At 37.5% G+C, this 23,960-nt stretch overlaps 1 protein-coding gene across 6 annotated transcripts in view; it reads right to left on the reverse strand.

Moving 5' to 3' along the window:
• Positions 1-23,960, reverse strand: part of FILIP1 (filamin A interacting protein 1) — a 185,865-nt gene that overhangs the window by 85,319 nt on the left and 76,586 nt on the right. For all 6 annotated transcript variants that reach the window (XM_045843017.1, XM_045843016.1, XM_045843011.1 and 3 more), the window contains exon 2: positions 16,048-16,329. In XM_045843017.1, coding sequence (XP_045698973.1) covers positions 16,048-16,323 — 276 coding nt within the window. In that variant the 5' untranslated portion in view covers positions 16,324-16,329. The remainder of the gene's footprint in view (positions 1-16,047; positions 16,330-23,960) is intronic.

A 23,960-nucleotide genomic window follows, 5' to 3' on the forward strand; every position in this document is an offset into this window, starting at 1 on the left:
CCAGTGGAAGCTGGGCAGTGAGCCCTCCTCAGTGAGGATCCTCTTCTGAACACCTGTGTTCTAGTAATTTTACCTCTTTCCTTTGCTTCCCCAGCTCTAGAGATAGTAGCTACTTCTTACAGTTATTATCTCTAGTTACCTCATCATTTCTTTTTATTATTTCAGCCTTCTAATATCTGTGGGACCAAATCCCTTTATTAACTTCTTTCTGTTGGAAATATCTAAAGTGCTTTCCCTCCTTCCTGACTAGACCCTGACTGAGATACAACAGCCATCTACAGAAAAGTACAGTGGCTCACCTTGAACAAAGATGAATTCCAGGTGGAAAAATATTTAAATGGGAAAATGGAAGAGGGTAATAGAAAAAAAAATTGAAAGAAAGCTTTCATACTACAAGAGTTGGAAGGCCTTTCTCTGTTTGAAATCAGAAGCCAATAAAGAAAAGCTGTATTCTGGCTAATGATAGTAATAATAAATTCTGCACAGCAGGAAATGTCAAAGGCAAAGGCAAAATAAAAATAATGAGATGTGAAAAATATTTGATTTACAGCTCATGTCACAAAGAACTAATTTCTTTACTCTATAAAGAACTCATATGAATCAATACGAGAGCAACAACCCAAACCATAAGAAGAGACTAGTCACTAAAAGGAAATACATATACCTCTGAAAACATTTGAAAAGATGCTCAACCTCACTCATGGAAAAGTGTAAACTAAACTACAAGGGGATACACACTTCACCTATTAGATTGGCAAAGGAACTAAAACATCAGATTGGCAACATAATTGATAATATACTGGTGTTGGCAAGAATGTGAGAAAACAGATCTAGGAAGGCAACTTAGCAAAATCTACCACAAATGTGTGTGTATATATATATACACACACACACATATATATATATATATATCCTTTGATGTGGCAATTTTAATGCTGGGAATATGACAAAGAGAAATACTCTTATGTGCATAAGATGGATGCATAATATATTCATGCAGCATTATTTGTGATCATCAAAGGCTGGTTACAGCTTAAATGTCCATCAACAGGGGACTGCACTAAGGTACACCCAACTACATATACTATGCAGCCATTACAATGAATGTAAAATCTCCATGTGTTCTATAGGGAAAGATTTCCAAGGCATATTTGATATCTGAAAAGGCCAATTGCAGAGCAGTGTATATAGTATGCTCCATTTATACAAAACACAAAAAGAATATATATATAATTGCATACACTATGTCTTTTTCTAGCTTTCAACCCCATTGTGAATTAACTATTCAAATTTTTAAATAAAATATTTTTAAGTTAACTAGACATTATGACAATCATTTTATAAGATGCACAATTATTGAATCATTACATTGTACTCCTGAAATTAATGTTATATGTCAATCATATTCAATAATAAAAAACCATAAAAGATAATAAAACTTGTTTCAAGTCACAAAAAATATTTGAACACTAAATATTTTAAATATATAAACATTACTCTTATACTGGAATTATATTTTTTATGTTTGGACTCAGTTTTACTACTGAATCGGAAAATGGCTCCATCCCTACACTTGCCTTGTCTTATAATTACATTATTTCTGAGCATATGAAGCAATAAAACTCCACCTTGGAAGAGATACAGGGATGATACTCTATCCAAATATAAAAATCTCTGAACACCTGGGCAAAAAGGAAGTCCTCTAACATGAAATCGTTGAGCAAACATGTGAGCTAGTTATAACAAGTAATGTAAAAAGCTTTTAAGCACTAGCCAAACAGTAGGTGTTTGTATGAAGAAGTGCCTTCCCTGCCTAATGTTTCTACTTGATGTAGAAATGACATCAACAATAAAGTAAGACAGAAGTCAATGAATAGAGTCAATGCACTGCTCCCAACAGCCAGCCTTGAACACATGGAGTATTAGAGCCTGTTCTTTCACATCATTTGCATAATACATAACGAAAAAGAATACACCCCAATAACAAGAGGCTCGCCACACTATTTAAGACAGTAAACGTTCAGAGGATTGCAGACAAGTCAGTATGACAGGACCATAGGTTGGGGGAAAACAATGAAAATGAGGATGGTGTAGTGAGCAGTTGCCAGTCAATAAAAGCCTCTCAGAACAACAGTAGGCCTCTGAGTACTTTAAGCAGAGGAAAGACTTGTTCAGTTTGTATTGGTTTAGCTAAAAATCTTGTGTTTTTTTCCCGATAAAATACACATTTTTCATTTTCACCAGTGACTTCATTGACTTGGATATTTTGAGCATATCAGCTATCTTCTGCGTGGTGTGATGCTGATTGTTCTCAATGTCTCAATGTGACTGCTGTCAACTTCAGCTGCTCTACCAGGTCATGGAGGATCATCTAGTGAGAAATCTCCAGCGCGAAACTTCGCAAACCACTTTTGATACATTTGATCAGTTACAGCACCTTCTCCATATGCCACACAAAGCTTATTTTGTGTGTTCCAGTTACATTTTTGTCTTTCTTGAAATAATAAAGCACATTTGCATAAGAAAATGTTGCATATTTTCTTCCATCTTCAATATTAAAATGGCTACACAAAAATTCACCAATTTTGATAAGTTTTTTTAATGCATGCTGATATGGCAGCTGTCACAATACAACCTAACAAAATTGTTTCAAATGAAGTTGAACACAACTAAGCGCCAATAGAGCCTTTTTTTTTCATTGTATGAAAAAAAAAACGGACTTTTTGGCCAACCCAATACTTTAAAACACTAACTCTTGCTGTGACATGGAAAATTTCGGATGACAAGACTGTGGGAAGGGCATATCAGCTAGGAGGCTCTTGCAACAAACCATGCAAAAGGTGGTAGGGATGCCTAAAGTGAAGCAATGACTGTGGAAGTCATGTCTCCTCGTTATTTGAGGTCAAGGACTGTGGGGCTATTCTCCCCGGTCGAATTCCCTCCACTACCTAGCTGGCATTCCATAATTGCCTGTCAATTATTGATCCCTCTCTGCCTTAGGTAGACAACAGTGTGATATCTGTGAACATCATTACAATGAGGAAGTAGGACTCAGGGGCACGTGGAGACTTATAACCACCTGCATCTTGTCTCACAGGTAAAGAAGGGGGAGCCTACATCCCTTCCCACTTCAGTAATTACAGCTCTGGAGAGAAAGAAAGGAAGTGAAGTGTTCAAGGTTTCCTGAGCTCAACTCTTCAGAGACTCTGGAAGTGTCTCCTGCTCAGGATATGTAAGTTTCTTTTCTGGAGGGGTGTTTGCCCAGGTATTATGCAGTCAGCCTACCTGGTATCGCAGGCTGACATGATATGCCACAACCACCTATAAACAAGTCATGTCAGATATTGCAACAATAACAAATATGCAAGGCTCACAGTCTGCAGGCAACTGCAATCTTATCTGCACTCAAACAAATGTCCTTTTTAAATTCAAAGCCAGGAATTTACATTCCATCAAAGAAAAAAAAAGACATGTACATTTTGATTGTTTCAGAACACAGTTCTTGCACATTGTTTTCAGGTTTTAAAAAGTTTGCTAATTTAAAAAATTACATGTATATAGGCATGTGTGTGTACATATTTAAAAATTTTTTAAATTTATTTTTAGAGAGAGGGGAAGGGAGGGAGAAAGAGAGGAGAGAAACGTCAATGTGTGGTTGCCCCTTGAGCACCCCCCACTGGGGACCTGGCTCACAACCCAGGCATGTGCCCTGACTGGAAATCAAAACGGTGACCTTTTGGTTCTCAAGCCAGCACTCAATCCACTGAGCCACACCAGTCAGAGATGTATATGTATTTTTACGTAACATATATACATTCACACACATACACATAAAACATAACATTTTTTTCACTACTGTAAGATGGCACAGCTATAATACAACACCTCAGGGTAGACCCACTTACTACTCAAAAACAGTTTTCAAGGAACACTCATTTTCACTGGTGCAAGTGTTGCTTTTCAGTCCTTGAGATGATTTCATCCATCTGTTTGTAGGAACATACAAACTCTTGGTTTATCACTGATTTACATCATAAACTAGCTATTCCCCATAGAACCATGGACTTGCAAATGTACTTTCATTATTACTACTTTTAAAGGCAGGAGAGCAGGGTCTGCTAAAATTTGTGCACATTGTTTCTGGTTTCCTTGCAGGCCCTTGACCAGGAAATGTTTAACATGGGACTAAGTATTGCTAGAGATTAATGGCTGCTGTTCAGAAAGGTCCATAGAAGTTCTTTCCTGCCAATACAAAAACAACAAAACAAAACATATACATTGCTGAAGAACAAGGCTTTACAGATAAGATTAGTTTAGCTAAACAGACCCAAATGACAATGCTCTTCTTGAATCAAAGTTTCTATCCTATCTTTCAATTATGTACTTATACCACAGTAAAATGATTTCAACATTTCCATCAGTCCCCTGCTTTCCCTTTTAAATACAGACGGTCTGAATAAAAATATTTCTCAGTTGACAGCCATGTGACATGAGTCACTAAGTTCTTCATGTGTTTTGAGACTGGTCTATGACTGGTTGACGTGATGCTTATGAAGTCAGATTTCAAATACCACCCAGACCAGGTCGCTTTGCAAAGAAAAATATCCCACATGTTGTCTGCCCCTGTAACCCCATCTGGCAAACCTGAGGATGCTACAGGTCACACACAGTTCAGAACAGATCCCCTATCACCACTGTACCGGGAAAGGTCTGAGGACCACTGGGCTGAAACAAGGGAACTTAATGAGGAAGGAAGCACCTAAAAAAGGGCCATTCTGTACTAAGTCTTTACCCAGTGACTTTCAGGAGTGTCCCTGAACTGTTCAGAAGAGAGAAGGGAACCAAAAAGAGGTTAAAGGCTGACCCAGGAATCTGTAAACGTTGTCAAGTTGCTAGCAGTTGTAAACAGGCTGGTACACTGACATCTCCCTAAGCTGCACACCATCAATTTAAACGCACCATGGTCTAGACATGCACTTCTGCTTTTCACTCTTAAAAAACATTTAATAACTATAATAACATTTTATATAAATTAATAGTGTAAACCAGAAAAATGTACCTAACTTACATGAAGCTGAATCTCTCTCTCTTCCTGCTCCTAGCTCTTTCATGATCTTTATCACCAGCTTGTTGGGAGCTTGGAAACTTTCTATATAAAAAGAGCAAGATTGGGCAAAAATTCTAGGGTTCTTAGATGTGGGGTTACTGTCATCAAGGTCTCTGTTTCTCAGGGAGGCTGAACATAAAATATTTAGGACCTGTTCTCCTAATCTTCACCTGTCTACATCCCTACCCCTTCTCTCCCCCTCCATCTAATTCAGGTACCTATATCTTTACATAGGTATACTCATCTCAACCACTTTCTATATTGTTTGACTATTTTAAACAAAGTTTCTACTTGTACATATCTTTCTTCTTAACAACTATTTTAAATTACAAAATCCCAGAGGACAGACCAGATAGATGCTTTCTGAAAATTAATTTGTAATCCCATTTATTAATATAGTTTTTACAACAAACAAACAAAATGTGGATTACCATTAAAATTTTTCTTAAAGTATTTCATGTTGAATCCAGAAGTTGGCTTTGGCAGAACCTTCAGTATAGTGACTAAGAATGAGGGTGTTCTACTATCACAGTACCTTACCCCTTGTACCACTTTATGTAGTTTCTCGTTGGATATGTTGTAATGGGGTGTACCAGGGCCCCCCAAATGAAGAGTTTGAAATGGGGCCAAAACTCAGGGTATTCAAGAAACATAAAAATGTAGGATATCCCCACCCTTACAAGTCTGGACTGGGGCATGGAGCACACAGAGCAGGGCCATTGAGAGCTGTTTCTCACATCAGTAACAGCTGGCCAGATTCACACCTGATACACAAAGCAGTTATTTTGCATATCAATAGAAGGCTAACTAGGCAGATGAGTGTGACTTTGACCTGTGATGTAACTGGGAGGCAGCTCTCCTCAGAGTGCCCATGTGGGAGCTTGGAGATGGTTCTCTCTACATTAGGGGCCATGCCCGCCCGGACTAGCTATGGCAGCCAAGAAAGGCAGAGAATACGGGAGTACTAGCAGGTGTAGCTGATTGTGGGAGGATTCAGAAATGGGGTTGCAGAGGAAGATTCACCTGGGTTTGGCTCAGCAGGCATGCTGGTTCTGACCATGTGGTTTTAGGGCCACAGAGGGGCCTCCCTTGACCACGAGGCTTAGGAAGCAGGAAAGCAAGATGCAGCAGCCATGCAGAGCTCTCTCTTAGTGGTTTGAAAGAATGCAGGAGAGATGATGCAGGATGCAGGACAATGTGAGACCATGCAGGAAGAAAAGGGGTGAAAGGACTCTGCCAGTGGGCCATGAGAAGGTGCCATGTGGCTTGGGATGAAGAACTGGAGATCAAGGCAGCTGATGGTGCTGGGAACCTCAGGAGGCCTGCCAGCTGAACATGGACTATTGGGAGGAATCAGGAGCCTAGACAAGCTACAGACTTCTGTTTCTTTTCCTGAGATACAGTACCCCTGACTGGACTGACTGGGCAAAGTGGGTGAAGAATAACTCTGTGTGTTTATGGGTGTTTTGAGGGACTTGGGGATTTTAATGGTGACATTCCGCATTACTCCAAACCTGTATAACTTTTGAATAAATAATTCTTTCCTTTTTATCAAACTCTGCATTGTGAGCCACAATTTCTTAGGGTGGTGGGCAAAGAACCATAGTGACAGAGAGACCCTGGGGTAGGGGTTTGTTTTGGAAACAGTATCTGGGCCCCTATGGGTTCATTTTGTAACAGTGTTAGGCCAATATTAGTGGCACAGCTATCTCTCCATCAGTGACTAAATGGTATCCTGCCCTGAAAGCAGTCTCCTTATTGCTGGGTGAAATGATAGGATGTCTGGAATTACCTATTAAATGCTTTAGCCTCTTCTCACCTACTATTCCTGCAGATCCAGCCCTGCCACCTTTCTCTACTTACAAACTTCTCAAAAGTGAAGTTTGGCCAAGCTTCTAGACACCAGCAATTTAATATTAACACTCTCCATTCCTTTGAAACTTCACCTTTTAAATGTCAGCTCAATAAATGGGCTATTCTCACTTTTCATCCTCCCACTTTGCAGCAGCTCTGAGGACTGGAAATGCCTTTTTTTTTTTTTGAAATTCTCTCCACCCTGGCTTCCAGGACACATTATAGTTCTGATCTATTTCCTTTCTCTTTAACCATGTCCTCTCTTCCTCTTTGGCCAGTTCTTTTCTCTCTTCACACTCTTAACCAGGCACATTTTCTAGGGTCTGTGTTTGGATGTGCCTTATTTTTAGGACTATGAGATGCACTGGACCATAAGACACACCTAGGTTTTAGAGGAGAAAAATAGGAAAATAAATTTTGAAGCAAAAAAATGTGGTAAAATATTTAATAACATAAATAACATAGGCTGCCACCCGCTCCCCCATGCCCCGCCACAGCAAGCCAGGTAAGCAACATTTATACTATAAGATGCACCCCGCTTTCCTCCCAAATTTGGGTGGCAGTGCATCTTATAGTCCAAAAAAATATGGTAACTTGTTCCTCTTATTTTCTATCTTTTTGCCTCAACAAGGGTCTCTTCGGATTAGTGCCATGTTTGTCCTATCTATGTTGTTGATTCAGTAGTCACTAACCATATGTGGCTCTTTAAATTTGAATTAATTATCATTGAAATTTAAAGTTCAGTTCCTCAGCCATATTAGCCATTAGCTCACAGGTCACATGCGGCTATTGGCTCCCATGTAGGATGGCACAGATATAGAACATTTTTTTCTCCATAGAAAGTTGTTTTGGATACCAGTCCAGATCTTACCTCTGCAAGTTCTTCTGGGATCACCAGTTCACCATGCCTCGGTTCTACTCTATTTAACAAACATTTCCTGTGACAGTTTTTACATAAAAATGACTCCATGTGACAAGAGCACATGCCCAAATAATTGGAAAATATTTATACAGGTAAGTTGGATATCTAGATATGGTTTTGTTTACTAAATAGTAAAGATCATTTTCACTAGAAAAATACAGGTTACAGCCATTTAGGGGTGAAATCTCCATCTTTCTCACATTACCTATACATAGTATTTTCCCATGTTCAGAGATTCATAAAATAAGAAATACATTTATATGATGGAATACACATTTCTCAATAAAACCAAGGTTATCCCCCACAGTGTCAATGTGTACATTATTCTCACTGCAGAGAGACTGACTTTAGTGAGGAGAACTAAAAATATCCTGCCTGAACAATGAAACCAAAGCTCTCTGCCCAAACACTGACAATACTACCAAACACATGAGATTTTAAAGCACCATATTCAACAAAGAATCAGATCTGGTCCCGATTTTAATCAGAAGGCAAACTGTCTCTTTGCTGCCTTCTACACTCAGCAAAGGCATACCATTCTCAGCATGCTGACCATGTTGGTGGTGTGAGGTTTCACTGGGCAGCCTTGCTCGGGGTGACCTCAGCCTGAGATTCCAAAGATGGAGCATATTAAAGGCAGGTGAGTCATCAATTTTAAAAGCCATACAGAGTAACTAAAAGCCTCTTTCTTCAGAAGTACAGAGATTCCACAGGAAACCTTACATGTGGCCAATAGAAATCACTTAGGGGGGAAAGCCATCTCTGAAGGAAAAAGTGATAAATGGCATCCCCTGTAGTACAAGCCTATTGTTCTTGGTTGTACCAGGTAATTCCATCTGAACTGACTGCCATCATCCCCAATGGAGTTATGACATCCTTTGTTAAAAATGACAGAAAAATAGAATCACAGTAGTGTAATAGGAATATCATTGTAAATATTTGGAACCATTATTTTTAATTTAACAGCATTACGTATACTGTACTATGATATTTTTACGTTATAGAGCTCAAAGCCTTATGTAGATGTTAAAATGTCATGTTAAGAAACACAAAAGATGAGCTTTTATAGCTAAGGGGTGTCAATTAATAAAAAGCTTTTTCAGACAGTCTGAGAAATTTTAATTTTAGTCAGATAGGGTCTAGAGACCTCTTTTAAATTCCTACAAGATTAGAGAGACACTTCAGAAAAAGTAGTCTGGAAGCAGTTATCTGCTGACCTGCTAGTCCTCAACCCTCATATTTATTAAATGAAACAGATTTGCTCTCCATTCCAAATCACCCTACCAAGTTTCAACATTCCTGTAGGAGATTTAGCCAATATCTTAACTTTACCATTCCTTGATTTTATTAATTCTAACTGCCTCACTTCTACTCCCAGGACCACACTCAAGACTTAGTATTAGTTGAAACTTTAACACACAGATAATTTAAGTACAAATACCTTGAATCCAAGTAAGACTCAAAGTCAACACTGATAAGGTCAACTACTAAACCTTCTGAGTTCTACAATACTTCCTCACAGGACTTGGCTTCAAGACACACTGATTTAGCCTTTTGCTTCTTAATAATCCCATGCTCCATTTAAAACACAGAGGTAGAGAAAAGCAACAGGGTGATTTCATAGCAGGAGGTAAACAAATGTGTACTAAGAATATACTCTGTGCCAAACAAATAATTTACTGCTATGCTAAAGAAAAGGGAAATTTGGCATCTTTGGTTATGTCAAAAAAAAAACAAACCAGAAAATCTGAATAATTCATCAAAAAAGGTTTTCTAAATACCTGGGTTTTCAACAGAACATGTTACTCTGAATATTTTTTAACTTCCCTTCACTTTTCAAATCACTGAAAATAGGCTTAAACTTGCTGAAACCGCTCCAGCAAATGTTCCCAGTGACTTTCAGATTCAGAAACCCAATGCACACCCTTCAGTCACACCCAGTTGAAATCTGCTGATAAGCCTGACACGACTCCTCTGTTCTTCTTGACAGTCTGGACTCCCTTGGCTTTGGCATGACTCCACTCCCTGGGGATCCTCACACGTTCCAACTATTGTTTTTCAGACATCTTCTTTGTAGTTTCCAAATGGAGGTACTGTTTTATTCCTACCAAATACTTCTCTACTAAATCAAGACTATTTATTCACTGATGAACATGCCCCATACTTTTCCACTTACCTGGTGTTTGATTCTGCTCATGTGGGCCCTACACTAATCTCTATCTGTCCAAAACCCATCAGCCTTTCAAAGACTAATTCTTCAATGAAGCTTTTACTCATCTCTTGAAATTTTCATAATCTTCCCCACTTTATACTCCCATAATTTGCATTTCAATTACCCTATAGAATATTCATTCCTATACATTCTCATCTCTCCTATCAGTTCTTAAATTCTTTCTTCATGACTGCCATAATAACCAGTGTCTAAAATCATGCTTGGCGCATAGTAGTAACTCATCAAATTTTAGCCACAAGCATTATTATTATTCATATTTGTATTCCTCAGACCTCTAGCATGGCAATGTTTCTTAAATATTGTAAGATCAGTCAATTTAGAATTAATTAATTTATTTATTAATGCCCTAATAATGAATGAACTCTTGTTGAGGAAAAGCAGATAGAATGCTCACCTATAGTAAGTGGTGGAGTGGTATAGAGAAACCAGTGAACAATATTAAAGAAAATGGCTAGGAACCCTAGAAGGGGAGACTAGAGGAAACTTTTAATAATCTGAAGACATATTATTGTTGGGGACCACTTTGTGTGCTATTGGCAACTAGCCCCTCATGAGCAAGGCCTTGCCTGTAGGTCTCCACTGGAATGCTGGGAATGCAGGTGGCAGGCACAATCCAACACTAACACTGAGGGTCCCTGTGAGAAATCAGGTCTAAAGAATACATTGTATCCTTTGAAGCTTGCTTTGGTTTTTATAGCCCTGTTGGTATAAACCAGATGTTTAAGTTCAAAGCATAAGGAGTGAACTCCTAATCTCATGAACCACACCTTAACGACCCTCTGGCATCAGCATATCTAACAGACCCTGAACTGAGGCAGATCTCTGTATTTCCTCAATTGTTATCTATTGATAATATCTGTTTTCTGTAAGTATGGCCTTTAGACACTGATTGATGAGCTTTACATGCATACTCTATACCCCTGTGCATACTGATCCCAATATCCCTAAACTGTTTCAGAGAAGGGCTTGGGGCATTCTTCACTAGAGGGTATCACCACCCCCTTTCCCACCGGAACAGATTGTGTCCAGGATGACTCATTTCATCCGAGACCCAGAGAACTCTGTGCGACCGGACTACCCACATATTATCTATTTTATAAATTATCTTTTTGAAATAAACACCTTCTGCTAGTCACTCAGGATGAAGTTGATTTCTTAGTGTATGGATGACTCTGTCTCTGACTCAGGTTGGAAAGCACAAAGCCAAATGTAATCATGGTTCGTTATCTAGTTTTGGTGTCCAATTTTCTCTGAGCCTGCTTACACACAGGTAGAAGAGAACTAACTATAAGGATGACAGGAAAAAAAGATGAAACCCATTCAAAGTTGGTTTTTCTAAAATGTTTTCAAGTGGAACACATCAGGAAATTTACTACGTAAAATAGTTAAATATTTCTTGCATCAAGAAAAAGAATTAATTAGGATCCTGTTTTTAAATCATTTTATAAGAATGCCCTTCTGCCAAGTCTTCTGTATTTATGGCTTTTTGATGTGAGTGCCATTTCCTTTGAACTTCAGTCATCTTAGTACAGCCAATTGAATGACTTCTTTAAATTGCTATTTTTGGACAAATACACAGGGAAATTAATCATGGTGCCCAAATAATGGTCTGGGTGCACTATTTCATTATTCTCGGGTTAGTTGGGGAAATATGTAACCAGTTTTCACCCAGAGAGTAAAACGTTCCAATTTATTAGAAAGTAGCTGTTACTTGAAGCAGTCAATGACACAAATGTAATAATAAAAACCATCCCTGCTACTTCCGTGCAGGCAATGCCAGCCAGTCACTGTGCTGAAACAACAGTTTTTCATGTGCTAAGGTGTGACTTGAAAAGTCTGTAAGATGTCCCTCTCCAGGACAAGGGCCATGACATCACCAGTTCTGGATGAGACTCCTTAAAATGCAAAGATCCCTGGGAAGGACAACTGCATTTCTAACACATGTCCATTAAAGGTGCACTTCAAAGTTCACTGGATACCTGGACTGGCAAACAAAACAGAAAATTTACAAATGTTTGCAAAGTGCCAATGAAGACGATAAAAGTCATGCCATTTACAATGTGGGCTCAACAAATTCCCATATATCTCACAATAGATTCCAAAGGTGGCAGACCACTACTAGAACAAAAAGTATATAGATCTATAATGTCCCAAACCCTGGGTACAGGGTTATAGAGAATGAAGGAATCGACAAAAAGTCTGAAAAAGAGGAATGAGCATAAAAAAGCCTGACTGAGCCTTCATCTCCTTCTTTTCCCCAAATCACTTCTGGAGTACATCTACGGGTAGAACTCATATTGTTCTCATCTCAATATTACAGTGTTGGCCAAAAAGTCATTTATGTTTTTTCTATACGATGGATCTAATACTGCTTAGTTGTCTTTAACTTCATTCAAAACAATTTTGTTATATTATGACAACTATCATATCAGCGTGCATTTAAAACGAACATCATAATTGGTAAATATTTGTGCAGCCATTTTAATATTGAAGATGGAAGAAAATAGGCAACATTTTTGGCATATTATGTTTTATTATTTCAAGAAAGGTAAAAATGCAATTGAAACACATAAGAAGATTTGTGCAGTGTTTGGAGAAGGTGCCATGATTGATCAAATATGTCAAAAGTGATTTGCGAAGTTCCTTGGCACATTTCAGCCAAACAATTCTTTGTTGTGGGGCTGTCTTATGCATTGGAAGATGTTTAGCATCACCCCTGGCCTCTACCCTCAAGCCAATAGTGGGAGATAGTCAACATACTCAAAATATCCAAATCAATCAAGTTACTGGTAAAAATGGAAAATGTGTCTTTTATTTTATGGAAAACATATAGTGGACTTTTTGACCAAACTAATATAAGCCCTTTTCTTTGCGGGTCACCCTACTTCTTTTGGTTAGCAGTCCTAGTGCCTTCGAGGCTAAGCTATTGCACAGTTTCAGGACACAACCCTTATAGAGTAGTGAACATGAAGCCTCCCGCCCCCTGCCCTGAGTGGTGCAGTACCCAGCTCATGGCCATGTAGTACTGCTGTCTTCCCTGTTTTTCTCACTGTCTGGATCATAACTGATCTTCATGGCTGATCTCATATTCTACTGCCTTGATGTGAAAGGTTTTTCTTAACTCTATTTTTATTTCCTATAAAAGGCTTTATCTTTTCATAAAATGGCTTTGACCCCAAAGTTCATGATATAGGTCTACTTGAAAGAAACTCTGGAGATGAAGAATAAGTATAAAGGAATTCACCCTTGAGCACCCCTACAGTGTAAATGATTTAGTGGTAGGGACACTGGACTGAGAGGAAATTTAAGTCTAGAGCAAATATAACAAAATTGCTCAGCAACCTTGGCAAGTCACATAATTTATCTGAGTGTCAGTTTTACACATGTAGTACAAAAGAGGTAAATGAGAAACCTCAAAGATGCCTGAAAGTCCCAATATTTTACAGAACCTTGGAACACACACTACCTCCAGAGTAAGTGTACATGAGTCATGTATGGCCAGTCCGTAAAGGGAGAGCCACTGGTGGCCTGTGAGGGTCTGGGAGCCAACTCACTACATGCTCATAAACGCACAAAGGCCTGAGCTGGGGGAACTTAACTCTCCTCTCAGTACCAAATCTTTAGATAGATTTTTTTCTTATCTTTAATCTGGAAAACCTGGCACAGAGCTGCCACATTTTTTACCAGCCAACTCATGTTTGCTAATACCAACTGCCCCCCACTCTCAGCTCCAATGCACACACACCCACGTGACAATGCTAATAAAGTACAGGTGTCTGCTACAAGAACATATATCTGCAGCTATAAATATAGGAATACCTTCATTTTTAACAAATCTAATATCGCAAAATCTGCACTTTCAAGTATACATACTTGCAAGTACACATACTTCATATGTATGTGTGTGCATATAAGTATATGGAGGATGAATTATTAGCTTTGCAAACGAATGCACCATGGGATTTCTTAAAACATCATGTCTTCCATGTCTCTTTTCCTTCACTACCACCCCCACAACTATCTTACATTTTTCACTTATTTATTACTTATTTCTTTATTTATTACTTATTTATATCCATTGTGCAAGGCAAGGTATCCTGTATTCATAAAAATTAAGGGACAGCAAAATGTATTGCTTTGGAGTCTCCTGGTAAATTCTTTGATGTCCTGGGTGTGTGGGCTTACACAGGGGAGTGAGAAGTAAGCTGATGTCATTGTGTTTTGATTCCCAAGGCAATCCTTCTACCTTCCACACAGGTCAATAATGCCTGCTAGGGCAGCTTAAAAAGTTGAACTCATAAATTCTACCTTTTTACACAATAAATGTTAATACACAAAACATTAACCACATTTCTGGGAGAGGTACAGCTATTTTTAGTAATGGTGGTGCCCTGGAAAATTTCATTTCTTGTTATGAAATGCAACTGTAATTTTATCCACTGGAAAATGGTAAGCTCAATCATATTTGTCTTTTTTTAATTTGAGTTTTATTGTGTTTTCTATTTCCCTTTACCCTAAGGCTTTCTTATCTATGTGCACACACAGGCAAGGACAGGAACAGGCCAGGCAAGCCCACCCTCGTTTAGGGTAGGGTTAAAATAACACCTCTGACGCTAACAGCACCAGAGGAAGGTTTTATCTCACACAATCATTATTCCCCTAGAGCAGTGATTTTCAACCTTTTTCATCTCATGGCACACCTAAACTAACTACTAAAATTCTGTGGCACACCAAACAATATATTTTTTGCCAATCTGACAAAAAAAATAGGTATAATTTTGATTCATTCACTCCAGACAGCTATTGTTGTATTGATTGTTATCATTTTTTAATTTGACAGTCTAAGGGAAAAGAGGTCAGTGACCCTGACTAAATAGTCAGGTATTGCATGTTTTCAAAATTGCCAGCGGTGGGTTGAAAATTGCAGCCCGAGAGACTCATGCAAACTAAGAAACTGACAAAAACAAAAAGGAAAACAGCAACTCCACTCTTAAGTCATCTTCGCCTCCACCCTACCCCCACTTGTGCCAAAGAAAAAAAGAAGTTATGGTTTCCTCACTTCCACAAATATAATTGCCTAGAGTTCAGGAACTCAGAAGAATCCCAGCTCTTTTTGGATCCTCAAAAACATACTGAATGGGAACACGGCTTAGGAGCTACAGAAGGTTGGTGAGGACGGGCTGTGGAAAGAACACTGGACCAACAACCAGGAGGCCTAAGGTGAGATCTAGACAAACCTTCAACCCTTCCAGGCCTCAGTTTCTTCACTGTAAAATATAGATAATGATACCCACATTTTTATTGAGATTGAATGAGGTAATGCACTTGAAAATGCTTTGTGAAAATATTAGGTCTTCGTAATACATTGCTCTGCCTATTGGTATGCATCTCAGTTCCTATGGCATGGTAGAAAATTAAAGCTTAAGGTTACAAAAAAATTAGCATGAGGCTGGTTAAAATGAAGCCTTCTTTCTCTTTTCCCTCTTTCTTTTCCTCTATCTCTTTACCTCTCTTTTACTCTACCTTCTGGAAAAAAATTAAAAAGCACTTGATCTTAGCTCTGCTACCTAATAATCATGACTTTTGTATAGTTTTTAGCCATAGTCAATGGCTAAATTAGATAAGCTCATTGATTACCTACTACTAAGTATAGGGACTTCTGATAAATTATTATCAAAATTATATCATAAAGAAATTTTCTGCCTCTAGAGAAGCTTGAAGTTGGAATCAGCATCTACTCATTTATTCATTCATTCAACACATACATACACAGTGTAAACTGGGGCCAGGCACTAGGGATTTTGAAATGAGTAACAAAAACCTAGCCCTTTTCTCATGAAGTTTATAACCCAATGAGAGAGATAAGCTCATAGTCTCTTATTTTATAGCTTAGTAACTTGAAATACAATAGTTGAGAAAATTTGACTCTACCTGCAACTCTCCTTCCATTATACTGAGTAGCTGGATGAGGTCTTCTTTGGATAACTCCAAGGATTTCTTATTCTTTTTTCCACTTTCTCCAGATGGTTTTAGGTGTCGTTTGATAGTTCCTGAGGCCATGACATCATCCTCCTTTCTATTTGACTTGTTCTTCTTTTTTGCATCTTCTGAGAGACTTTTATCATCAACATTGCTGATGATGGAGGATTTGGGGCAGGAGAGATGCCCGTTGGATGAACTTTCACCACCCTGGTTTCTGGATCTCATTCCCACCTAACACAAAAAAAGATGGGATATTTTTACAACCAGCAAAATTATTTTTTTCTTCTAATTACTTAAAAACTTATCGTAGCTTTACACCACCACCAATAAAGAAAAACCAAAAGATGAGTCACAGTTAGTTTCCTTATAGCTTTAATTAACGTATCATTAAAATCATCAGGAAAATGTTTTGCTGGCCTCCAAAAGGAGTGAAAATATGATTCTAACGTGACAAACATCTTGAGCCGAATGATCAAGGTCAACATCATCGGTGCTAAGTCTTTGTATGTATCTTTAATGATATGTATCTTGGATGATGTGTATTTTTGACAGGAAGTGATAAATGTGTTGTAATCTCCCTCTTTCAAACCATTATTCAAGTCTAATAAAGAGAAGAACATCAAACAGATCCAAATTGAGAGACACTCTACAAAATTCATGACCAACAATCTTTATCGAGGTAATCAAAAACAAAGAAAATTGGAAAACTGTCTCAGCCAAGCAGAGCCAAGGGACACAGGACAACTGAGTGCAGTATGGCTTCCTGGGGTGGTAAAAAGACATTAGGGGAAAATCGAGGAAATATGAATAAATTATGAACTTTATTCAATTATAGTGTATCAGTATCAGTTTATTGATTACAACAAATGTATCATACCAATATAAGATGTTAACTATAGGGGAAACTGGGTGTGAGGTATTTGAGAACCCCCATTATTATCTTTGCAACAATTCTGTGAATCTAAATTTGTTGTAAAATAAAAAGTTTGTTTTTAAAAGTAATTCTAAGTTAAGTCCATCAGAAAATTCAAACCTCTAACCCTGCCAGGATTCAAATGGAAGTCACAATGTACAAAGAAATCTGCAAAGGGTGGAGGAGGCTTGAAATGGAGAAAGAAAAAGGGAAAAGCAAAAGGGAGAGGGTGGTATAGTATTCAGTGATATGCAATCCTATTTGTCCATAGCCTTTTTTCCAAAATCAGGTTGTTTCTTTATGTCAGTCATTTACAGAAATAAGAAAGAGCACAAAGAATTGGGAGAAAACATCAATCATAAAATAAAGATTTTTTCAAGTATATTTTGGGGTAAAATAAGGGAAAAAGACAAAGCCGCAGCGAATTTGTCCATGGGGAGCACATTTGAGTCATTCCACGATGAATGTTTTACAGATTATCTGTCAGTCTCAGTGAAAGGACTGGACCAACAGATGTATTATTAATATGAACATACTGAACTCAAAAGCTAGGATTCAAAGTGCTGCGAAGAGAGCTCTGATATCCTGGGAGCTGTACTCCAAAATTGTTCTAAACTCTTAAATATAATAGCTTAGTGCATGGGCTTATTTAAAACTAACAGTGTAAATGGTTCTTTTCCTAAACAGCCAAGCAGCCAGATTTTCTGAAAGTAAATATCCTTATGAACCCATCATACTCAAGAAACTAAGGAAAGCTTTTCAAAACAGTGTAGGTTTATAATAGAAAAATAAATATGGTGTGGTGTTTCCTTTCAGATAGCAAAGAGTCAATTCTTTCAACAAATCTTGAAATCTACATTCGTGCTCTGTTTTTGAACTCAACTCTTACATTGTGTGTGTGTACTTTCTGCAGCACCGTGACTGCGAACAATGTAAACAGAAGAGGCGGTCCTTGACACTGGCCCTGGTTTTCCAGTTAATTCAATGATTTGTTCTTGGAATTTTAGAGCATCTTTTGTGCTTTGCTGATGAAAAAGGAATAAATAGATGTTTCTTTGTAATAGAAGCCAGAGTACTTCAGAGCAGACCTACTGTATTTCATCACAGCTTGTTTGTGGGCAGAGTGGGCTGACTTCAACTCCAAGCCAAAAAAAAAAAAAGGGGTGATGAACAGAAAGTTTTGAATTTAGCTCTTGACCTGTTACATATCACAACTAAGACACATGGGCTTCCCAAATTGAATTGTGACTCCCTATCACTCCATACCACATGTGAATTCCTTTTATCTGAAGTAACTCTCTCTACAAGATCTAAAAGCTCTCTGGAATGATACATCAAATATTGATTTGACAACTTCAATTTGGATCATGAATTAATAGAAATTCCAGACAACAGTTCTCAAAGCACAGGAAGTGAGGAGTGATGTATTAAACTTAATTATTCTCAGCCTTAATCATACACAGAATTTGTATTTGACTGTAGCATGTATTTATGTCTTATTTCCCTGGATTTTCTGTATCTTTTAAAGCAACTACAGCACTAGAATATTCTTAAAATATTACAAATGCATAACTATATGCATGCTATGTGCATTTACATAATCTATTGTACTTTTAGTTACAAAGATGCAGAAAGTGGTATTTTTTTAGTACCAACTCTCTTCATATTTAGTTCTTTCTAAAAATTTCAGTCTGGTATTAATATTTTAAAATAAATTTTTATAGTATTAATAGGCTTTACAAAATTATATTAATGCACATTAATTATTGAATTAATTACAGAAAAAACACATTTTAGAATTACCTAACTATATTTCATCAGGTCAAAAGCTTAAGTTTCTCATTCTCTTCCACATTAATTTACTCTGGCTGATGGAAAATCTCATGTGCTAGAGCCATGATGTTGATGTCTTAGGAAATAATTTTCCTCCATGCTGATGAAATTTCACATCAATTGCTTTTCCCCTGACATGGGCTTATGAATGTTAGTCCATTTTTGGTAAGCCAAATAAGGTCTACTATCTTTATGTCTACCCCCAAATCAGCAGTCAGTGCCTGTTCTATCTCAGGAATGCAAAAGTACTCAGAGACAACAAACTAGTCAATAAATGCTTTAGGAAGGAATTAGGCAACATGTAAGATGGAGAAAAACAATTTCTCAACAGTATAACCAAGGCTGCCATCAATAATGTCCACGTTAAAACACTTTACTCTATTTTGTAAGGAGAAAATGTCCAGATGACAACGAACTTCCATGTCTCATATTTAGTGACATTCATACCCTTCCTTATTATAATAGCTCTCATTTACTGTTTCTTAAGTGTTACACTGTGTGCTAAGCAGTCTACATATAGCATCTCATTTAAATCAATATTCGCATCAATCCTATGGAGTAGGTGCTATTATTCTCAGTTTTATAGATGAGGACACTAAACTTTAAAGAGATTAAATATATTTTTCTGGATTACACAGCTACTCCTAGTGAATAGAAAATATAGAATTTGAACCCAAGTCTGATTCCAAATACCTCCTCACTATAGAGCTTTCCCTTAAGTTCTTAAACACATGCAAATAGAAAGGGAGAAGTACATCCTGTAAACAGATGATCCAGAAAAATTTACAAATGCTTACGAAGATAATGTTTTTTCACTTCACACTACAAAGTTGGAGAAATTCTTAAATTTTCTTCCATAGACACTCTGCAAAGCTCACACAGCAACAGAAATTAGTTTGCTAGGTGAAAATACATTTTTTAAAATCATTAACCTACTCCAGAACGTGTAAAATGATGAATCATTTAAAAATCATCCTGAGAAAGAACCTGGTCAATTATTAAGGAAACAGGTTATAAAAACAGGATGCAAAATCTGAACAGGGACCGTCACAGACTTATTGTGTAAAAAGCTCTAGAGCCGAACAATAATAAACATTTAATCAGAGTAGGCCAGATCCTGTCCATTGTGCTTACAGGAGAGGCAGACAGGTAACAGAAAGGGCGTCTGACACTCTGTCGGCTTTTGGATAGTTGATCGCATGGATGCAAGTTCGGGGCATGTAGATAATACACTTTCTGAAAGAAGCCAAGAATGCTTTTGCTTCTCCTCAGTGCATATCCTTCAAAGAAAGATCTCACGAAAGTGGTTTAAATAAACTGAAGATTCTCATCAGGTTTGTAATCTTTTTTTAATCCTCACATAAAAGGATATGTTTATTGATTTCAGAGGGAGAGAAACATTAATGTGAAAGAGAAACATCGAGTAGTTGCCTCCTGTACACACTCCGGCTGAGGATCAAACCTGCAGCTTTTCAGTATATGGGACAATGCTCCAACCAAACAAGCCACCTGGCCAAGGCTGCAATCTTATTTTAATCAATGTAATTTGGGGCACAGATTCTTCTCTTTAATAAGCAAACTATCCTAACATAGTTCATGAAATACACTTACTTTTCCTTTTGTAGTAATTAGTCAGCAACACTTTTAATAGAATTTGCTGACTAAGGTGTGAAGAGAAGAAAGATCAAATGTTATCCCAGCCCTCCCTCCTTCCTGAGTGGTCACCTCTCTTCTGTTTCCCCCCATAAACTGGGCAATAACCAGATTACACTGTCAATGAATGACATCCTAGGAATCAGAAAATGTTTACAAAGACATTGGATCATTTTTGCTGAACTAACAAGTACTTCTAGAGCATTTGAACAACTGGAAAGGGTAAAGAAAGAATTCTACAGCAATCAAATACCCAATCTAGTTCCCATCTTCATTAGTTCCTGCAAATTGTGACATTGAATTTTCCGTAGCATTTTCATCTCAGCTCTTGCCTCCTTTCAGATGTGTCTTTTCATGTTAAGATTCAACGTAGGTCATGATACTCCCATTCCTACCACTAGCAAAACCTTTTCTACATAAGTTAGGTTTTGGCAGCTCTCCTATGCTTCTCAAGTATTCAGCTCCTGTCTGTTCCTAGTTTTATTTTGTCTATATAGTTTTTCAAGAATGTGTCTAGTACGTAGGGTGAAATGTGACAATAATTTTATTTGTATACTTTCTATTTTTAAATTAATTTATAGAATTATAAAGAATAATCATAGTATCTTGTAAAAAGGAAAACACACAGCTACAGAGAAGCCTACTTTTGACAGTGTGGCCTGGCAAAAGGCCTGCTGCAAGTGGGGCTTCCAGAACACTAGCATGGAGCTGTCCTCATTCTTCCTTTTAGACATGAATGACAATACCCAATGTACCCAAAACTAAAGGCAAAAGAAAACATCTGTTCTAGGTTTATGTGAATTTTATGATGCAAAAGACCAATCAAATCAACTAATTCCTTCTCTATTAATGCCAGATTATTCCCTCTGCATATTTTATTTACTTGGGTAAGTCTAGTTATAAATAACCCAACTCATGAAATGTTCAAGCATTTCTCATGAGATTGTTACTCATACTAACAGCAAAGACTGTTCATAACTATTACTAAGTCTGCACTCAAATTTCCTTTACAATTTTTAAAAGATGTTATTTATTTGTTTTCAGAGAGAAAGAAAGGGAGGAGAAAGAAATGGAGAGAAACATCAATGCAAAGGAGAAACATGGATCGGTTGCCTCTCTTATGCACCTCAACTGAGGACCAAGCCGCAACCCAGGCATGTGCCCTAACCCGAAACCTTTGACCTTGCAGGAAGATGCCCAGCCTACAGCCATGCTAGTCAGGGCTGGGAGAAAATCTTTATGACCTTGGGTTAGACAAAGATTTTAGATAGGACAGAGAAAATACAAACCCAGCCCTGGCTGGTGTGGCTCAGTGGGTTGAGTGCTGGCCTGCAAACCACAGGGTCTCTGGTTCAATTCCCAGTCAGGTAACATGCCTGGGTTGCGGCCAGGTCCCCAGTAGGGGGTGCGTGAAAGGCAACCACACATTAATGTTTCTCTCCCTCTCTTTCTCCCTCCCTTCTCCTCTCTCTCTAAAAATAAATAAATAAAATCTTTAAAAAAGAGAGAGAAAAAATACAAACCATAAACCTTTTGCTTTGTGGGATGATATACAACCAACTGAGCCTCACCAGTCAGGGTGTCCTTTATAATTTTTTAAAAATTTTCTTCACCCAGCCCTGGCTGGCATAGCTCAGTGGATTGAGCGTGGGCTGGGAACCAAAGTGTCCCAAGTTCAATTCCCAGCCAGGGTACATGCCTGAGTTGCAGGCCATAACCCCCAGCAACCACACATTGATGTTTCTCTCTCTCTCTCTCTCTCTCTCTCTCTCTATCTCTCTCTCTCTCTATCTCTCTCTCTCCCTCCCTTCCCTCTCTAAAAATAAATAAATAAAATCTTTAAAAAATTTTTTTCTTCACCCTACTTATGGAACAAACCATGTTAAGTGATTTTTTGATTTTCATGATCTTCCATTTTCATAAAACCTTCAAAATAACCAGAAATTATGTTTACATAAGGCATTTTCATTCCACTAGGACAGATCTATTCAGACCAACTGAAAATTTTCCAAATAATTTTATGAATGTTAAAATTCAAGAAGGGGATTTTCTTGAAGTCACTGTAGTGATGTTATAATAAAAAGTTCAAGGAAAATATTATAACTGTGGCAAAATAAAAATATTATTCTACCTGTCCTGGCTGGTATAGCCCAGTGGATAGAGTGCTGACATGAGAAGTGAAGGGTCACTGGTTTGATTCCCATTCAGGGCATATGCCTGGGTTGTGGGCCAGACCCCCAGTGGACGGTGTGTGAGAGGCAACCACACACTGATGTTTCTCTCCCTCTCTTCCTCCTTCCCTTCCCCTTTCTCCAAAAATAAATAAAATCTTTAAAAAATTATTATTCTGCCCTAGTTTAATACCATTGTGAAATATTTTATGAAATTCTCTTTAATACCCTTCAAGAAAGATAAAATCAGACCTGGGAAATATTTATAGAAAAATTAAAAAAAAACTACACAAGAGATAGATCAGGGAACTTCCATGAAATAAGGAATCTTTTTAAGTTAGACATGCAAGTCTATACAAATGTACCACTTGAGGAGTTTAAAACTTTGAATATAAAATAGAGTAACCTCTCTTACCAATGTTTTGATAAAGAAGGTATCATTTCTAGCATATATAACAGTGTTTTTTTCTTTTTTCCCTCCCTTTCAAAAGACGGCTACTGTCCATCATAATATAGAAAAAAGCAGTTAAACATCTATAAATATAATATTTTATAAAGTAGTGACAACTTTCTTCTGACACTTCCAACATCAATGACTCATCCTTTAACCTCAAATGCATTTCAAATATTGCTTTATTGATAATACTATATCATTGTAATTCTGATGTCACTATTCCACTAAATATAGTATGTAGTCCATAGTCACTGATTACATAAAAAGAGGAAGGCCCTCAAATTTCAGTTTTCTAATAACTTTTACCTATAATCTTTCTACTTGAGTAATGTAATTTTTTTTTCAGACATTTCAGTAGTGCCTGTGGGCCTCTGAAGAATGTCATCACTTAATTTAATTAGTTGCAAATATTTGTTTTATCATGTGACAAAAAGAACATCTCTGGAAAATTATCAGATTCCTGGTTAGCCAGAGCTAGATTTCCTTCCTGTATTTCATCACTACTAAAAAGGCCCAGCCCTAGAATTATATAAAAATCAGTCATTTCCCTTCCACTAACAGAAGAGACCTATCGGTAGCCAGAAAGACAAACACTTTAGACTTTATCTCAGGCAGTATATATCTGATCAATTATTCTTAAATATTACCTTTATTCACAATAACAGTAGCTGACATATACTAAAGAGCCTAGTATGCTCTAAGCATGGGGTTAAATATGCATACCTATAGTATCCTCTCAAGAAATTTTAGTAACAATCTACAACACGGGTACTATGATTATTCTCCTTATGAAGATAAGGCAAGTGAAGCTTAGAGAGATTTGGATATTTGTCCAAAA

The sequence above is a fragment of the Phyllostomus hastatus genome, unplaced genomic scaffold, assembly GCF_019186645.2.
Source record: "Phyllostomus hastatus isolate PE091 unplaced genomic scaffold, TTU_PhHast_1.1 phas_contig_40, whole genome shotgun sequence".
Lineage (NCBI taxonomy): Eukaryota > Metazoa > Chordata > Mammalia > Chiroptera > Phyllostomidae > Phyllostomus > Phyllostomus hastatus.